Below are 20045 nucleotides of genomic sequence, written 5' to 3'. Positions count from 1 at the left end.
AAACAAGTCCCTGCTGCAGCTGCAGCATTTAAAAGACATCATTAGAAAAAGTGATGCATTAGAGGGAGAAATCCCAAACACTAAAAGGAGCAGAGGGGAAAACTTCCAGTTCGCCTGATGATGTAAAGGAAGCTTGTTTATGATGAACGCAGTCTTCAGCAGCAACCCTGGTAGTGTTTCTACCATTGGGGGCAATAATCCCACATGATTTTGTCAATATTTTTTAAGCGTATGAATTCCAAAAAAGAGAGAACTAATTTTGTTGAGTTGTAGCATTTATATATTGCAATTCATTGCATGGTAGACTTACTAAAATATTAGATCTCTGCTATGTTGCAGACTTTGATTTGCTGATACACTATGAAGAATCTGACTTCATCTTTTGATTCTGTTGATCATCAACTCTTTCTGGATAGGGAGGTATTAGATCAATGTATCAGGATTTGCTTTAAATTGCTTTTCTTCATATATATCAAAGTATACAGCATTAATTTACGGTCAGCCCCAGGGTTCTGATTTAAAGCCATTGTATCTACCGTATTTTCCACACTATAAGGCCCACAGGATTATAAGGCACACCTTCAATGAGTGGCCTATTTTAAAACTTTTTTCATATATAAGGCGCACCGCATTATAAGGCGCATAGAATCGACGCTACAGTTCGGGGTTACCACCCGTCCCATATTGAACCTATACAGGACGCGATTTGTTCCGTATTCTACAAATGTGGATGTGCAATAATAAAGAAGTGGTCCCTGAGTACTTTATATACTAGGCTGCCCCAGTCATTGTTTCACTCACGGTGTTGGTGTTGCAATATTGTGCCCAACTGCTTTCTGGGTAACACAGACCAACCAACACACTGCCGCCACAGTCTCTGTCTCTCTTCCCTTGCCCCCCCGGCTTTAAATGTAGTCGAAGCACCCCGGATGAATATCTAAAGCCACTTTGTTGACATAACGAATGTCAACAAAACAGTCCGACTCCGGTCGGCGAGGAGAGCCTTCCGTGACTGGGCCGGAGCGTGGCTGGACGATGGTCACCCTTCTCCGTTCGCGCACAACATGCTGGTGGAGAAAGTGGTGCTAAATGACCTGCAGACGACCTGATTATAAGGTCTGTAGGTAGATAGGTCAGTCAAACTTTATTAACAAACCAGTTTTTTCTTGTTCACGAATGAGGGAAGAAGGGAGCGGGAGATCGACAGGCGGATTGGGGCAGCTTCTGCCGTGAAGCGGGCGCTGTACCGGTCCGTCGTGGTGAAAAGAGAGCTGAGTCAAAAAGCGAAGCTCTCGATTTACCGGTCGATCTACGTTCCCACCCTCATCTATGGTCATGAGCTTTGGGTCATGACCGAAAGAACGAGATCACGGATACAAGCGGTAGAAATGGGTTTCCTCCGCAGGGTGGCTGGGCTCTCCCTTAGAGATAGGGTGAGAAGCTCGGTCATCCGGGAGGGACTCAGAGTAGAGCTGCTGCTCCTCCACGTCGAGAGGAGCCAGTTGAGGCTCGGGCATCTGGTAAGGATGCCTCCTGGACGCCTCCCTGGTGAGGTGTTCCAGGCACGTCCCACCGGGAGGAGGCCTCAGGGAAGACCCAGCACACGCTGGAGGGACTATGTCTCTCAGCTGGCCTGGGAACGCCTTGGGATTCCTGGAGGAGGTGGAAGAAGTGGCTGGGGAGAGGGAAGTCTGGGCCTCCCTTCTGAAGCTGCTGCCCCCGCGACCCGACCCCGGATAAGCGGCAGAAAATGGATGGATGGATGGATGGATGGATGGATAGATGGCTCTGGTTTTATGTTAGACCTTCATGTTCAATTTTCTGTTACCTTCATGTTTTACCATTTAAAAATAATCGAACAATTAATGTATGCATATAAAATTATGTTCTCATTTTTCCATTGAAACTTTAAAGCCGCATTGCAGCTCACTTTAATCTTGGTAGGAATAAATGGTGAAATGTCTTGTTCAGCTTTGATGAAACTATAAAAGCAGATGAAGGTCTTAACATTCTCACCTTGTTCAATGTTTGCTACGAGAGGTCCTCAAATCCTTCAGTGACTCTAAAAAAGCTCATTTAAAATCAATCAAGGAGAGATCAAGGAGAGAAGCTCCCAGCATTATTCATGAGTTGGTGAGTGTGATGTGATGTGATGTGGAAAACAAGACGTGAACTGGGGATGCACTGGGACTGGGGCACCAGTACCGTTTCAGATTCGTTTTCTTAAAAAACCCCATCAAATACGACATTTTACACAAAAACACAAAGTAGGCCATTGACTAAGATACCACATATGTGTATGTTCACACTTTTTGTGATAAAAAAAAAAAGGAAGTAAGACTTCTTTGACAGATGTTACCTACAGGGCAGTTCTGTACTGCCCCCTGCTGAATAAAACATGCTTCAAAAAATCCCTGGAAAATTAAAATAAAGAAATCAGGATGACTGAACACCAACTAGGACAAAAACAACTTAATGCAACTCGGCATCGACTCTTCCATGTGTGTGACGCTATACTGGTGGAGAAGAACGGATATACAGTACGTCTGTTATTATTTTCCTGATTTTGTGATTTAATGTGGAGATCTGGCAAACACACAGACCTCCAATAGATGTTTTTATGCCAGCATGAGTTTTTGACTTATCTCGGGTGACTTTTGCTGTCCTGTGGTTTAACTTTAACTGCTAAACTTTAAAATCATCAACAAAGCATCTATGGGCCAGAGACATCCAAAAGTCATACTAAAGATACTTTAGCAACTCCAGCAGCATGGATAATACTGCCCGGAATTTGAAAATTGTTTAAATGTGTATGATTAAAGTCGAAAGTTGACAAACACTGAGAAATAAATTAGTACATGCTTTAACTGAGAGAAATAAAAATTGAAAAATAATTTAAGATTTAATTTTATGAATGCCCAAAGACTGAAAATGAACAGACATCACTGGATCAGGATGAAATGTTAATATAATAATTTGATCAATATTTTTCTAAAACTTATTTTCTCCTTTTGAAGAAGGTGAACCACATTAAGATGCTAAAAATCTGAGACGAGTTATATCTTTAACAAACCCCTCGGAGCGTATCATTTGATTCAATGCTAGTTGAAAAATTCTTAATGCTTACTCTTCCTCTTTTGTAATTGACCTTTTTCTTTATACTAACCATATTAGAATCTAATTGTTGCATTCTTCATCCAACAAACTAACCTCAGAAGTATAAAGTGAAAGTTTTTTCATTGCTTCTGTAACTGACGTATAGTTAATGTTCACACAGTATAGCTTTAGATACTTTGTAAAATGAGAACTTTAGTCAGCATTACACACTAAATGTACTCAGTTTGGACGTTAGGTATGGCTGAAGAAAACTAAGGGAGACATGGTGTGTATCTAAGATGCATTTTGGGAGTTGTGCAACTCGGCGATTGAAGGGAACACTAAATTTTCCTGTTAAATATTTATGAATATGATAATGCAGTAGACTTTGGAGACCTTGATTTCTCCTGTTTAAGGCTACATGCACAGCAAACAAACCCATAATAACTGAGTCAAAGATAGGCTTAACCCTCACCCTAAGCAGACAGAGGCCCATTATGCTTTCAAGGCTCTGCAGTATCTTAGAGATAAGAGCACCTGCACATCCAGCGCTGTGTGGTCTCTGCTCTGTTGCAGTAAAAATATCTAAAGGAATTTAGTTCATGTAAAGCAGATGGAATCATCTGTCTTTGAAGATGATGATGTACTTCTTGATGTCAAAAAAAATCTAACTCAAAACACTATCATTAAGCAGCTGCTAATAAAATAAATACAGGGAGAAAACAACAGTTGCCAAATCACAAGGCAAAAGTTGTGGTAATAATTTAGCTAGCTAAAGCACCTGTGCAAAGCTAGGCATGCAATCTAGACTTCTTATAACATCACTTACACATTTCTGCCGAGTTAAGTTTGTCTTTAAATTCATAACTTGGATCTTGGAAGGAAGTCACACTGGAATTGAGTGTAATGCTGATATAGACTGAACTGACCCTTAAAAACATACTTTTCATTAATCTGTATTAAATATGTGTAATATTATTTGAGATTTTGCTATTAATCTATTTTGTATTCAAATTTATTGAATGTTGTTAACATTTAGCTATATTCATCCATAAAACTTGATGAATCCAATGAATCACACCATTATGTCAGGTGACCTGAAATAATAACCAAGACAGATAAAAGATAATATTTTTGACTGAACTGACAGAAATTAGCCATAAAATGGGAACTGTACCTTTAAAAAATATACTTAAACACAAATAGGTCCATGAACAAAGTGAACTAATAACTTTTTCTGCAAGGAAGACATTCTGTTAAAAATTACTTCTCAAAATTTGACTAGAATTTAAACAATAGACAAACTAAGAATTGGGTTAATTGACATGGACAACGTGTTTTTATTATGATTCATTTATTGATTGATTGATTTTGTTAGCCATTGTGTCCTATTTCTGCTTATTGCAATATGGGAAAAAGATCATGAAGCTTAACATTTCATTTTGATTTAGTAATTTAAATTCTCTTTCTGTCATGACCCTTCTGTGTTTCCCAGAAGCTTTAGGCAAACCTAAAAACAATCAAATGTCAAAGCGTCTCTGTACTATAGAGGAAGTATGATTTACAACAAGCACCTGCCCACGAAGAGAAAGGTGCATCAACTGGAGCCCCTGAAGAGTCTTACAGCATGCAAAGTCAGGAGGGTCTCAGAAATACATATTATACCTGCAGCCGCTCAACTCGCCTGCCACTCAAACGCATTTTTCTGCAGCCGCACCTTGCATTAAACAGAGGAAAAGGAATGAGTAGCTGGAGGGGTGGATGGTGACTGAGGCGGGAAACACCCATCAGCCCGCTGCAAGTCTCAACTGAGCGGGCTGAAGTTAAGCTGCCCGAAAAGAAGCACGGTAAGATAAGGGGGATTTTCAAATTCCCCTTTCAAATTAAAAGAGAAGCTTGGAAAATTATTTGCAAAAATCAACGGTAGGAAATGTACTTTTGCTTGGGAGCTGGGGGGCAATTTGACAGACTTTTGTGCATTCGTAAAGAGATGTAATAGGCTGGTTAAAAGTGTATTTTAAAAACTATTCACACACACACACACAAAAAAAACTATTATAAAGTTGACACTTAACATCTCTTAATACTGTTAGTTTGGTCTATTTCAAAATAAAAGTTCTCAACAATGTTGATTGTAACATATTGTTCCATTGATTACTGGAACAATCTCAACTTCTTTACAATAAACATAAGCTAGTTTTTAATACCTGTGTAAAAATCCAGCAACATAAAGTTAGATAAGATAATTTTTTTTTGTTTGTTTTGTTTCGTTTCCCGTTTCTTTTCCTGTACATTCTTCTCTTCAGTTTGGAATACAATGCCAATATGCTGGGACGCAGTGGCGCAACTACACATTATTCAGGCGGATGCGAAAACATAAAGCGTCTGTTTCATTGAAGTGTGTTGGATCTAAGAGTTGCAGGTCACCTGCGCTCGAGGACCAGGATGGTCCAAAGCTCGTGCCCACATGCAAGCACACAAACATACGCAAATCTTACTTTTTGGTTTCAGCACAAACTGAACCGGTTCGTCGTGGGCGCACACACGGTGTTCCAGTCTCAGTTGTAACTTGCAACTTTCAGTGTCAAACATTTTCCCGGTTAAGAAAGTCAAACAAAGCTATTTCCGGATTAAAGCGCGCCAGGAGGGAGTCATGTGATCGCGTAATAGTGATGTCATCAGGGCGTTGCGCTAATTGATTGTATTTCTATTGAATTGAATATTTTGGTTACAGATTTTTTTTATGTGTTATAATAATTTTATTCATGTATTTTTTGATGTGTGATTTTCTGTCAGTTAAAATATTTATGTCTGTCAAGGAGAACTGATTTATAAAGTTAATAACAATGAATTTTCATACAAATCAGACAATAAAACCGGTGGCTTCAAGGTGTATTAACAAGAGTAAACCTAACATAAAACAAATCTGTATGAATCTTAGTTCTGTGCCGCAGTGGCAGAAGGAGGCGTTCAAACATATATTGAGACGCCAACGAATGAGGTCAACAGAGGTCTATGGATAATAAATATTCATTTTGGTACCCTTGGTAACTACGTATTTTATTTTGAAATTCCCCACCGGTAGTCTTGTGTCTCATTGAGTGTAACTTGACTCCAGGTCGGCAGCCGAGAGTTGTTGAACGGACCGAATCGGGGAGTCTGTGTGGGACCAACGAGTCTGTGACTGAGGTGTCCGGAGGGAAGCGGCAGAACCTGGAAACATATGAACTGAGAAGGTAACGCTGCTCTGCATTCACGCTGCACAGACCTGAAAAAAACACACACAAAAAGCCCCGCTCTTAGAACAACCTTTATATTCAACCTCAGCGCTTCTCAGTTGGGCTGCTGATGGCGAGACGTGCAGATCTCACCTGCGCTCAAATCAATTAAGGACAACTTCCGTTGCTTTTCTTCACCTGAAAAGAAACAACAGCGAGTCTGAAGGCGATTTAATATGTTAGCTCATCTAGAGGATCAACTTGTTTTCGCTGTAAAATAATAATAATTGCTCATTCATCTTTTAGATGCGATGCCAACTCGCTGAAATATGTCTGATGCCAAAACGAAAGTTGAGACTGTATGAGCTGGGAATGTAAACGTTTACTGCCATGAAAAATTTCTTTTCTTTTTGTTTTGCTTCTTTCTCTTTTCAGTGAAGTTGTTGTCAGTTGTAAACGAATTTTAATAATAATTCTGCATCTGTAGTTGCTTGTGTTTTAATGTTCATGCAGACAAAATACAGGATATTCTAAATCAAGTTGGTGCCCTCAGGTTTTACGTGGAGAGGATCTAGTTTTCCCTCTATTGTTAGTGGAAACGCAGCTCTTACAGGTGACAGCTGTCTGGTGCTGCACCTCTATCCCCCTGGAGTAACATGTTTTCATGCTTGATGCAGCTTGAAAGACTCGCATGAAGCTCATTCCATTGCCAGCTCTCCTAACCCTCCTCAGCTCATATCAAAGATTTCCTTTACCAAAAAAAAACTAATAATGATTGGAGGAAAACGTCTGTTAAGATCACAGGACCTGGCGAAATTTTAAAGCTTGCATACATTTTTTGTGGTTCTTGCAGCTACATTTCATCACATTTCAATTCCACACCAGTTGCTAACTTTTCACTGGACTTGATTAAAATTTCTGCTTGGCACAAATGCAGTTAATTCTACAGAGAAAATTATAAATGGTTTAAATTTTAATAATATTTTTATGCCAAAATGGTTTGCCCAGTTAAGTTGAGATATTTTGATTCATTAAATGTTGAATATCTTTTAGTTTAGTTCTGTGATATTGAGAGGATGTTTGCAACGGCTGCATGTGTTACCAGGTAAAGTGAGTAATCTGTTCTTATTTGATCTATGCCAAAGTACACTGCTCAAAAAAATAAAAGGAACACTTAAGTAAATCAAACTTCTGTGAAATCAAACTGTCCACTTAGGAAGCAACACTGATTGACCACGGGGGACCCTCGTCGGGTCAATCAGTGTTGCTTCCTAAGTGGACAGTTTGATTTCACAGAAGTTTGATTTACTTGGAGTTACATTGTGTTGTTTAAGTGTTCCCTTTATTTTTTTGAGCAGTATATTTATAGCCCTTGATCTTTTTCCCATTTGGTCATGTTAAGACCACACTTCTAAAACACCCTTTAATTCACAGTTGTGCACTTTTCTAATACAATAAATTTCAATAAAAGCAAGTTTTAAATTTTTATCCAAGTTTCTCGTTATGCATGATGAATTGTGAAAAAGTTATTTGGTTATGGATACTTTTGGAAAATTCTTGAATTGGAAGAGGTAAGTACAATTCAGTAGTCTTCCTGCTGGCTTTTTAAAATGTTGTCAAAAATGTTCAGATTTTTTTCCCTCTGTGATTTTTGGTTGCTATTAAGGAATAGATGATCTACCAATTTGCACTGCATTTAAAAGACTTGCCACAGACTGATTCACTGCTAAACAGATTAAAGAACATAACATTTCTCAGAATATATAATGAAATGCTCAATGGAGGCCAAGTGGAAAGCTGAAGTCTGTCACTCCCTTCTGTTTCTGATCATTTTTTTTGTAATTCTATCCTTCCTTCCTGCCTCCTTTGTTCCTTCCCTTCTTCTTCCTATTCCGCTTAAACTCAGGTGTTTTGTGTCCTCTGGTCACCTGGAATCAGGATGCAGTTCTCAGTCAGACTGAGCTTCTTCCTGCTGGGCTTTGTTTTCATCGCAGTGTTGCCTCACACAGCAAAAGGCCAAGGTAAGTACCTCTGCCTCAGTACTCATAAGTGTCACCAAAGACAAAATGACTTGCAGCAAAGGACCAAACATAACTGAGGTGGGCTTTTAATAATAAGGACAGGCAGTATAATTGGAAGGGCAAGCATGAACTTTAGAAGATAGTGAAAACTTGTAGGGCTTTGAAAACCAGAGCTTTATGTGTTGATTTAAAACCTGGCCACAGGTTTGAGGGGTTCTCCAGCTGTTTGATTGGAAATAGGATGGAAGTAGGCAATAGTGGCAAGACATGCCTACTAGATAAGGCCCACCTACTTTAGGTTTAAATTTCAAAGAAAAAATTACAATACAAAGCAAAATTAACAATGTGATAAAGATGCTTAATTATTACATTTGGAAACTCTGAGTTTGGTCTTTTGCTTTTAACATTTCACTTTTAAAGTTTCTATTTCTTTTTACTGTTTCCTTCTCATGTGCTCTGATCTTCCTGTGCCTTTTAAAGGGAAAAGCCATGATGATAAAGTCATAAAACAAGTTGCTCCAGCTGTTAAAACATGATAGAAGTGGATTCTTTTGCTTCCATAACTCTTTAACTCTACTTTGTGAACCTGATGATTTGTGTGCACGTGGTGTATAAGTTGTACTCTGGCTACAGATTTTGAAAATGAGGAAATGATGCAAATGTGGAATCTATTGATATTTAAAAGCCTAAAATTGAAGCATCTTTTTCTTTTTTTACTGGTTTTCATTCACAGATCTTTGTATAAAACAAGTAAACTTCTAATTTAAGTTCACATTTTTACACTTTCGCTGTCTTCAGCTCATTTAACATTGAAGCAATTAAATAGACTTACTCGTTGCCTGATTAGTCTAAAATGAGTTTCCTCATCATTATCATAATGACCTATTATACACATCAACTTTTAAGAGGTTTTTGTTCACTGAATGAAAGTGATTGATTTGTGTTGCTATTTAATTAATTCTGCTTGTTTTCCAATATTATCCAAACATTAGAGGTGGAATAAAGTTTTCAGTTTTAATTTGTTGGATTTCAAGTGTTGTGTGAGGCACTAAAAACATTTTCCCTTGAATCAGTCCAAGGGTTTCATTGCAGCAAGACGCCTCCCTTGTTGGAGCGCTCCCAAAGGTTTTTGGAATTGGTGAACCTAAAACAGGTCTGCACTGAAACCGATTTCACGTTGACGCCAGCTCCTTAACCACACTAAGATTACATATGCTGACGCTTTACCACGTCATAAAACAAAATCGGAGGAAAAAAGGTCAGTATGAGATATATTTAGTTGAAAGAGATTTATGCTATAGTAATTTCTTAAGGTATTTCATACAAAAGAAAGGGAACTGGGATTACCACAGCTCCGTCTCAGACGGTGTTGGGCAGTTATGGTGTCTGTCTGACGTGTTGATTGGTTGTGAGCAAACCATATTCCTACTGCCATATTTTGTGCAGGATCTTTTCCAAGTTACTTTTGCAGAATTTTTGCACAGCTATATAACGGCCTCCACAAATATTGCCAGCCCTGTGAAAAATGTGTATAAAAGCCCTAAAAATAAATTGTTGTTCCTCGCTGTGGGTTGAGGCTTGACAAACAGCATTCATCTGACATATGAGAAAGTTTGTGGTCATAGTAACTTCATTATCACCATTTCAAATTGAAGTTTTTTGTTTTTTTTTTGGTTCATCATGTGCTAAGTGGTACATAACAAAATGTTATCAGAGATCTATTCCAAGATTAAAAATCTTTGGATTGAAGATGGAAATCTCAAATGCACTATATTATCACAAGTATTTGTTGGTCTGGGTTCAAGCACATAGGAACTTAAATAACATCCCATTCCTAATCCAAATAATTTAGTTAGAACAAACAGGTTAAGCTTTTCTTGGAAGGCTTTCCATGTGGTTTAGGAGTATGTTTGTTGGAATTTCTTCCAGAAGGGAAGAAAGGTAAAAGAATATTTGAGGACAGACAGTGGTGTTGGACAAGAAGACTTGACTCATAGTCTCAGCTCTAACTCAACCAAAATGTGTTCTGTCAGGTCTCGATGCATCTCAGTCACATTCTTCCACACCACATTTGCTCCTTCTTGTCTTCATGGACTGCACTATGTGCACTGGTGCTAAGTCATGTTGGGAACAGAGAATGGGTATCTCTGTAATATTCCCACTAAGTTGGGAGCATCATCCTGGAACTGAAATGTCACGGTATGCTGATTTAAGAGTTCCTTTCAACAAAACTCTAGAAAAAACCCCAAAACAAAACATCCCCTCACCTTCATCCCTCTGCACCCAACTTTATACTTGACACTCTGCAGACAGGCACTGGAATGCTATTCTCCGGGCAATTCTCAAACTCTTGAATACCAGACAGGGAGGCTTTATTTGTCACTCCAGAGAACACATCTCTGCAGTACTAGAGTCCAGTCTAGTGTGCTTTGCTCCACTGCGTCTGACACTGTGCATTCCACTTGGTGATGTAGGGCTTGGAGGCAGATATTAGGCCATAGAAACCCATTCCACAAACTCTTTTCTTTAGCTGTGATGGCCATATGAGGTTTGTAGGTCTGTGGCCATGTCAATCCGCTATTCACCTCAGGGTTGGTATGCCGGACTGGAATGGGTTGCAGACACAGTTGTTTGTGGAAGACGTCTGTGTGCCTAGTTGCTTGGTCTTAAGCATATGAGGCAGTAGAAGTGGTTGGAACAACTTCACAGTTCACTATGCTGAATGGGTGAGCAAATATTTTAAGCAATATAGTATGGCTAAAGACACAAAAACAACCATGTAAAACGGTTGCCATAATACAAATAAAGTAATGGGTTTATCATAATTTTCTGACTGATGAAGATTTGCATATTCCCGCCTTACTGAAAATGCATGTTCTCTAATCGTTCCCAATGTTCAGGAGTGGTTATGAAAAAGGGTTGCTGGCTCATATACCCATGAAGCTATTGATTGCTTTGTGACTTTTGCTTAAAACTATTACGTTTTTTCTCTCCATGCTGAAAAGCTTTCAGTTGTTCGATGTTTGACTTTAAAGATGGGAAAAAATCAGAATTTCTCAAGAAATGTCACGCATGGTTTTTTAACCATGAATATAGAGTTAAAAAACCATGTTTTAAAGAAAACAAGCTAAAACCTTCATGTTTACTTTGCATTTGCATAAGATAAAACAAAAGGTGAAAGTTGTTGCCAATTAGGAGAATTTATAACCGTTTATTGACTCGGTAGAATAAACAGAATCTAATTCTTCCAGCTCTGACCATTGGTATGTTCAAATAACGTTTGCACCGGTCAGTCTGGACAGATAATTGGCTTGGCAAAACTTTGCAACAGACAAAGTCTTGCACAGCATGGACAGTTGCTAGGATTTGGTCTGAATATGAGAGAACCGAAAGCAGCCACAGCATTCCTCAGTTAGAGGCGTTGTGTGCTAGCCTCGGCTGCAGCGGCGACCCGGGAGGAGCTGAAGACTTACGAGTGGCTAAGCCCAACCTTTCCTGTGGAACCTTTGTTTTCAAATGGGTCAGGCAGGGGGAGAAGCCTTTGTAGCAGAACAGACTTCCAATTTTGAAGCTTACTGATTGATAAAATTAAATGGAAAACACCTGGCTTAATTATTCTATGAATTTAAAGCCAGGTATTGTGGATGGGGTTACTGGGTTTATCCAATTTCCCTACGTCTCAGTAAGTTAGGGTTGTCATTAAGTAATTACTTAGTCTGTCTTAAATCACTTTCCACACCTGACAGAAAATCCCAATTTCAGAGGTTAAAGGTGGAATTTCAGTGGCTCAGTGAAGGATTTACAGAGACTTCTCATGTTTGCCATCCCCCCACAGAGAGACTAGATGAAGTATCTTCAGGTAAAACCACCTAGAGGGAAACAGGCAGGGGGATGTGATCAAATGCCAGCAGTGGACTGTGTTACCATTTTAGGTCACATGTACGAGTTATTTACATATTCATTTGATCAGAACTTTGGGAAAATATTCTGAATTAGAACATTTTTATTTCAAAATATTTGGATAAATACACTCCCTTTTTTATCTTTGCTCTGCTTTTTAAAGCCATTTTGTCCTCCTGATTCAATGTTGACAGGTGTGGATTGAAAAGACAGATAGCATATTTGTAATTAATCTGCTCTCTGTTGATTTATTGATGCTGAAATCTACACTGTTGCCGCTCTGAGAAATCTCAGTGGTTGCAATAGGAATATAGATCACAGGGTCTTTTCTAAAACACGCTCACGTCAGAGGTCCCTTGCTTATAGATGAGTTTTCCTGTTTTCTGTACTCGGCTCACTGCTGTTCTCTCCCCTGATACCACAGCCCACCTCCGTCTACTCTAACACTTCATTTAAAATGCAGTCAAATCCGTGCACTTTTGACTTTCTGCAGAACTAGCATCGAGTGTGACGGACACTCGGCCCCTGCTGTTTACATAAGATCTTCGATGAAAAATTGATGAGAATTAAGTTCCTATCTCTGCTGGCAAGGCCTTTTGTCTGTCTTTACTGGGCTGTTTGCACGCCATTCAATACTTTTCTATGTGTGTGAGAATCCAATCTCACAGAAAAGATCCCAAGGTTTTTCTGAGTGTGTGATTGTGTGTATCTATATATATACGCGTGCGCACATGCGTGTGTGTGTAAAATGCTGCAAAGGAACTGGCAGATCTTTCAAGAGGCAGGGGGATTTTTGAAAACAGCCACCAAAGGTTTCATTTTTTTGTGTGAGCATCAGAATACATGCGCTTCCAGCTGTGGACAAACATGCATAATTTATGAACATACATGCAGATACGAAGGCACAGTACACAGTTGAGCGACACTGCAAACAGCGAGGTACGAAATCTGCATCTTGAATCATTTGGGATTTCAGCAGCTTTCTTCAGACGAGAGAGCTAAGCCCTGGGCTGAAATCTCATGCAGCCCTCATTCTCATCCCCAGGTTGGTGAGATAATTGGTACTGTATTTTTTTTATTTTTTACCTGAGTTTGCATATGAATATATATTTGCCTGAATGCACGGGCTTTTCATTTTCTCCACTGGAGTGACAATTATCCTTCCTGTGCTGAACTCAAGTTTCTTTACATACCTACATAAGTGGTTTCTGTTACTGATCTCTGGCATAAAAGAGGTGGCTCACTCAAAATGCTGCAGGGGTTTGTGGATAATATCAATGTTACTCAGCCCAGTGTTGCAAAGAAAGACGTAGGAAAATGCAGAAAAAAGTAAAATACAACACCAAAGGCTCTTCAAATTGACGCATAAGAACAAGGAAGAAAAATTGACTTTTTTTGTTCATGCTTTTATCTTCAATGTTAAGATCATTCAAAGGTTTTCTATACTGAGGGATTTAAGACTATCATGCTTAGCCAAGTGCCGTTTTTTTAAGTGAGAGGTTTCTAGGTCTTATTTCAACACCAGCCCTTGATGTACTGCTCAACATTTAGTGTCTTGCAAAAGTATTAATTTCCATCAACATAGACCGCATTACAGTTATAAAACTCAAGAAATGTTATTCCAATTCTATGTCGTTGACTAACAAAAGCACCAGCTCCTCTATGCCGTATGTCCGTAATACCAAAATGGAGCAAAAAAATCTATATTTTTTTCCTATTTAGTCACAATTCAGAGCTGACTGGCAGTGCTTGAAGAAATGGAGTGCTATTCTATGCCCCGTTTGATCAGTCTTTTGTATAATAAAGAGCATATTTAACTGCTGGAAATGCCTGAAAATAAGTTTTTTTTTGGTTTTCAAATCTCAACTTTTTAAAATACAGCACACTTTTAAAAACTTGAAACTGATCGATTTCTATTTCTATGTCTTGTTTGAAGATAACACGTGTGTATATTGTTCCAAACAGATATTCAACACCAAAAAATATTTATAATAGAGCATTTTTAAATTCCCATTTGATTATTTTGAGTGAGCCATTTTTTTAAAGCCTCTTGTGTATTTCGCTTCAGAGCATCAAAGCTCCATGAGGCATCAGTCATTGTGTAGGTATTTAAAGAAGTTGGCAGCAGCAGACTGTTCACCTCATAATGAAGGCACAAACACAGAAACTAGTTTGTGGGTTTCATATCTTATTTTCCACCCCCTGGGTTTTCTGTGTTTTTTTTTCTTTGTAGTCAATTAAAGTTAACTGGGGAATGTACTGCGTCTAGATATATTTTTAGTATGTGGGATTTGGCTTTGCTGGTGTGGAAATGATAGGGTGGTTGTTGACCTGGTTATGTGGTTCCTTCCATTGTTTTTCTTTACAATAGCCATATTCCATAGTTTTAACATGTGTCCTTTAAGAAAACTTAACAACACTATTCAGAAAACCGCAGTGAAAAGTGAATATACGCTCAAATACTCGCATAAAATTACAGTGTTGTTGACTTTTCTGAAGGTCACTAACAGGTGGAGGCAATTGTAAAGTGTGTTGGGTTTTGTGGAGTTCATTTGATCACATTATTATGTGATTTACATCTAAATTATCCTGGCGAGGACAGGAGAGGAATAGCACCGACATGCTATTCCAGGGCCTTTCCCTTTGGTACCTTTTTGTTCATGTTTTTATTGTTTTTTTTTCTTCCCCTATTGGTTAAAATAAAGTCACATTCTCTCCTTTTCACTGTCTTCCCCTCATTTCTCATTGATTTCAAAGCAAACAGACATCCTGAGATTAGTAAAGCAAGGGATCAGTCAAATATGAAGACTGGCAGAGCAGACGGATGAAACGCTAAGACTATAAAAGGGTTTGGGTGAAAAGTGGGGGATAGAGGCCTCTAGACAGCTGAAAGGGCCAGCAACTAATCAGGATGAGAGGCAGGAACGATGCTTTGATATAGACGGTAAGATGAGCACGACCAAGACCTGTCATACCCCACAGAGACGAGCACAATTCAGGAAGACAAGGAAGAGGAAGAGAGTGGGACTTTGGGGCTTTTTAATGTGACATCTGTTCTATCTAATCTCTCTGATGTGTATCCTCCACATGGATGAGATACAGTATATCCAGTTTTTTTTCCCCCTGTTTCTTGACAGTTAAAAACAGAGTGGTTGTCTCAATGGCACCAGAACTCTGGAGGGACTTCGATTTCATTTACTCTTTCACAGTTGTGGTTTGTGCTTGGTGTCACTGTGCGTAAGTGAAAGTTAATGGAGAGCACATCTTGTAGCACATCCATTCTAATGTCTGGCAGTGCCATGCAAAAGTATTCACACCCACTGTTGCTTTTCAGATTGAGGGCAGCACTAGAAGAAAATCAATTAAAGGCTGCCAGAGCCTTGGGAATGGGGTAGAAATTGACTTTCCAGCAGAAAAACAACCACATACCTTCAAGTTCACAGACATTCTCTCTCCAGTCAAACTTAACCCGTGCTATTTTGCAAAGAAAAATGGGCAAAGATCTCTACAATTGTGCATTTACTCTCTACATATGCAAAGCAGATGGAGAAATAATCCAAAATACTAAAATATTTATAATTCCCTTCCACTTTCCAATTATGTAGAACTTGATCTTTATTTAACATTAAAAAAATTTATTTCGATTTATAAGAAAACTTTTGCAAGACACTGTTTACGAGCTGGGAATGATTTTTGAAAACTTGTGAGGAGAAAAGTTGGACTCCCCCCAGTGTGAAGGTTCAGCCATTAATGACAACTGAAGTTTTCCAGTATTTGCTGAAATATTGGAAATGGCCATTCATTCTCTGATGCATGAGAATGTTTTATTGTAATTTACCTTTGATGCATATGCTTACAAGATGTGTCGGACTGTACAGACCTGTTAATATGGTGTATTTCCCATTGTCTGTAACCAGTTTCATCACCACGGAGATTTCGTGCAAAAGTCCTGGGTCAGGACAAGCTTGAGGTATCATGGAAGGAGCCGAAAGGAGATTTTGAAGGATACAAGGTTATTTACGTCACACGTCCAGGTAAGGTTGAGCTTTGAGGTTCAATTTTGTTTTCATTTTGAAAAAAGTGTATGTTTCATTATTATTGTCTTAATTTGTTGGGAAAATATGTTCACAAGCATGTACTTATAAAGAAAAGTACTTCATAGATAATAAACCTAACCTTAAATTTACTATTTCTTTTTCCCTAACATATTTTTTTTAATTTTAAAAGTTTATTCAATTAATATTTAAGAGAAATATGCTGTCAATGAAAGAGAACTACACAAACCCGGCAACAGTTTTCCTCCATTAAAAAAAAAACCTTCCAGTTTCAACTTGATCAGTTCAAAGAAATATGACACAGAATTTTTCAAGAATATTATTTTCTTGTCCAATCCTGCCCTGTTGTTCACACTGTTAACCTCACTTCATGCCCAGTAGCTCAGCAATGATTTCACTGTGACAGCTTGATTGTCTAATGCTTTGCTTAAGGGCACCTCCATTATAATTTCTGCATAAAAAATATCAGAAAATGAATTTAAAAAGTCCAATACGTGTAAGTTATACAGGGATCATTTGTTTTATGAAGACCCAAGAATATAAATAGTTAGATTTTTCTATGAAAAAGTTTTTTTTTTTCCTGGTGTTTAAAAATGTTGTTCTGCAAATGGGAGTGCAACAGTAAAACTCCTTTCCCTGAGGGAGAACTAATCAACTTTTTCATGTCATTTTTGCTTATGTTTGAGTTCATAGCTCATCATGCAGGAAAAAGTTACACACAACCGCAGACAGGGTGGGATATAATTGATACTTTGATTACGCTGGCGCACACAGTAAACACCTGTGACCGACTTCAGTGAAAATGCACTAATGTAGCTTTTAAGCCGTTTGTTTTCTACTTTGTGAAATACTCAACAATTAAAGCACCCAGTGAAGATCTGTTTGAAGGTTTTGCTCCAGTCTAGAGAGACTTCAGTCCAGGTGGGAAAAGCTAAACTGCAGTAAAATCTAATGCAATAATTACAACTGCTAATGTTGTGATTAGTTTTAATAAGCATCAGGAAACAAAACAACATATTTCTAAAGGAACTGAAAATGACAATATGATAAAATCCAACAAAACATAAAATAAGGGCAATTTTGTCCAGCCACCATAATTTGAGCATTTTCATGAGATTTGGAAAAGATTGCAACCAATAGTGTTGACTTGATTTGCATCATTTTATTTCACTGAAACATATTTTCCATCTTAACAGTGCTACATTTAGGTTTTGTACATAAACATATTGTTCGATTAGACTGTGGTTGTTTATGTTAACTAGAAATTAACAATATTTCACTCAGCCTTCAGGAATTGTGTTTGTATTGAAACAGGTGTCATCTCTGAAACAATATTGCTGATTTGAAAATGTATTATCACGACAGTCAAAGCAGAAAAACATAAGATAATCTTTTTAAACCTTGATAGATTACATAATCAGAAATCTATATTTGCAGCTCGTTAAGTTTGTTGTTAAATTGATTGCGCAAGACAAAAAAAATATACAAAGGTTCTGTTGCAACATTCATGTATAAGGCATACTCATTCTATTGAACAATTCATAAGAATCAACAAAATTCAATGGGAAATCCATGCTCCGTATGTTTTTAGATGTTTTCCTGATTCACATTGCAAGGCTTGACTTGTCTGCTTGTCAAGCTCTGCAGCTGTCTTATAATGTCTCATCTTTTTTTATTCTCATTATTCATGAACCTACAGCCAGTTTGGCCCATTTGGTAAGGATTTGTATTGAGCTCTAAACATTGGGAGATTTATTTTATGCAGTATGTGTTTTAAGAGACATATTCCTTGTAACAGTCTTTTCAGGTCAGTTTCTAGGACAAATACTGCAGACTTGATTCCACTTATACTTTTTTTATCAGTTTATACAAGTTGATAAGTAGTTAAGTAAAATAAAATGCATTTCACAAGGGTTAATAGTATCTGAATATTTTATAATTTTGTTATGTTAAAACAACAAATGGTGTCAAATATTAAGCTCTTACGTGATGAACCAACGAAAAAGTCACTCATATCTATAAAGTTATACTTAAAATGGGACAGGGGTCTCAAATTCTCTGATTGGCTTTGTCGTTTCTGCAGACGAACACCACTGCATGATGCTATCACCAGGTTTTGCTGTGGAGATGGTGCTTTCAGGCTAATGTTTGGTGTTAGTTTACCCCCTTATACATAGGCCAGCTCTTGACTAAATAAGTAATCAAATACCTTTTTTGCTTTAGATTGCATCTTTTTTCAGATGCATTCTGTGTTTTCATTCTTTATGTGAGAAAAAGTAAACCTATGTTGTGCCCTAAAAAACAACTGTGCAATATTCATTTGACTTACTGTTAGCAGTAGAAAGTGAAGAGGGAGTCACATGTGATTAAATATTGAACCTTTTAAAAAATAGCCTTTTTTTATGCATGTTCCCTTCATTTGTGTCACCGTCTTCGTTATTTTATTTTATTTTTTTTCCTCGCTGCCGGTACCAAACCTTCTTGATTGCTTGGTGAAGTGTGGAGATGAGTTCAGCTTGCAGTGATGTGTTGTGTCTGCGCTTCTGCTTCATGCTTTTCAAGTGATGCTAATAAAAAACTGTTTCTAGACTGCTTTGAACAGGACTGAACACACAGAAGGTGCTTTTCCACTGGCAAGTCGCACACTAACAGGTTAATGTGCGGTTCGGTTTTACCCCAGGTAGTGAGCTTTTCCATTATACGCTCTGTTCCTTGCTATGTGGGCAGGCCGTGAGCGCGCAGCAGCTGTGGTCAACTCTCTGCTGATGTTTGCAGCAACATTCAGCAATGGAGAACCTTGAGGTTATAGTTCTAATGGACTCAATCCCAGATAATTAATTTTGTCTTATATAAACTGATTGCTGGCCCAAGCATAATGATACAGATTCGGATTAGTTTATTATGTCCCTATACATATAAATATAATTATATTCTTTCACTTTATGTTTTTTTAAGTATGCAGCCTTTTGGATTTAGGCAATGAATGCAGAAAAAAGATGTAAACAAATGGCCATGCCTGGACTTTATCTATTCATTAATTTTTTTAAATCCAAAGGAAAGTCACAGGAAAATTTACATCACAAGCTAATATTATTTAGTTCCAGTATTTAACACTGTCGGCGCAAAACTGCAGCCCCATCAGAAAGCTGACCACCTACCAAAATCTGAGAACAGCCTGATGGAGCCGCGCAGGATTTGCTACTGGAAAAGGAATCAGGCCGGGGCGGACCGAGACCGTACCGGTTAGAGGCGGTCTAGTGGAAAAGCGCCTAGTGTTTCTCTTAGGTGTGTTTAATTGGACATTTCAAGGGAGAATGTACTAACCACAGCCATAAATAATGTCTGTGGAATCGTAAAAAATGCTTATGCAAACTGAGTAATTTAATAATTGGATGAGAAAATAGATGCTACTTGCACAATGACAGTTCAATATTTCTTTGGTTTTGACGCCTTACTTTGATTACCCCAGACATACCTTTTGTTCTTCTAAATGGCTCAAGCTTTGCATCAACAGTGAAACGTTTCTGTAGGAGATATTTGGTTTGTCGCTGTGGGTATCTGGAGATTTCAGTAAAGGTTGAAGTTGTCAGGGTTCTTTTTCTTGGTCAAGACCCCCATGTTCTGTGGTGATGGAAAACCAAATTAACTACCTGCAATATTACTTCCAGCAGTTTCAAGATTTTGGTGGATATGATGCTCCAAGTCAGTTTAATTTCATCAGTTTGGTTCATGTGGTAGAAACTTCGAGTTCTGAC

The 20045-nt window shown here is 38.2% G+C and overlaps 1 protein-coding gene across 5 annotated transcripts in view; it reads left to right on the top strand.

The window, feature by feature from the left end:
• The first annotated feature begins 6214 nt into the window (after nt 1-6214).
• col14a1b (collagen, type XIV, alpha 1b) overlaps nt 6215-20045 on the top strand; it is a 144176-nt gene continuing 130345 nt past the window's right edge. For 4 of the 5 annotated variants that reach the window (XM_081613011.1, XM_081613010.1, XM_081613009.1 and 1 more), the window contains exons 1-3: nt 6215-6332; nt 8221-8335; nt 16153-16269. In XM_081613011.1, the coding sequence (XP_081469137.1) occupies nt 8254-8335; nt 16153-16269 (199 nt within the window). In that variant the 5' untranslated portion in view covers nt 6215-6332; nt 8221-8253. The remainder of the gene's footprint in view (nt 6333-8220; nt 8336-16152; nt 16270-20045) is intronic. The other variant, XM_081613013.1, reaches the window with a different exon arrangement.

Source organism: Poecilia reticulata, chromosome 11 (genome assembly GCF_904066995.2).
Source record: "Poecilia reticulata chromosome 11, P_reticulata-male-v2, whole genome shotgun sequence".
Taxonomy (NCBI): Eukaryota; Metazoa; Chordata; class Actinopteri; order Cyprinodontiformes; family Poeciliidae; genus Poecilia; species Poecilia reticulata.
Note: the sequence above shows the minus strand (reverse complement) of the source record. Positions and strands in the feature narration are given on the sequence as shown.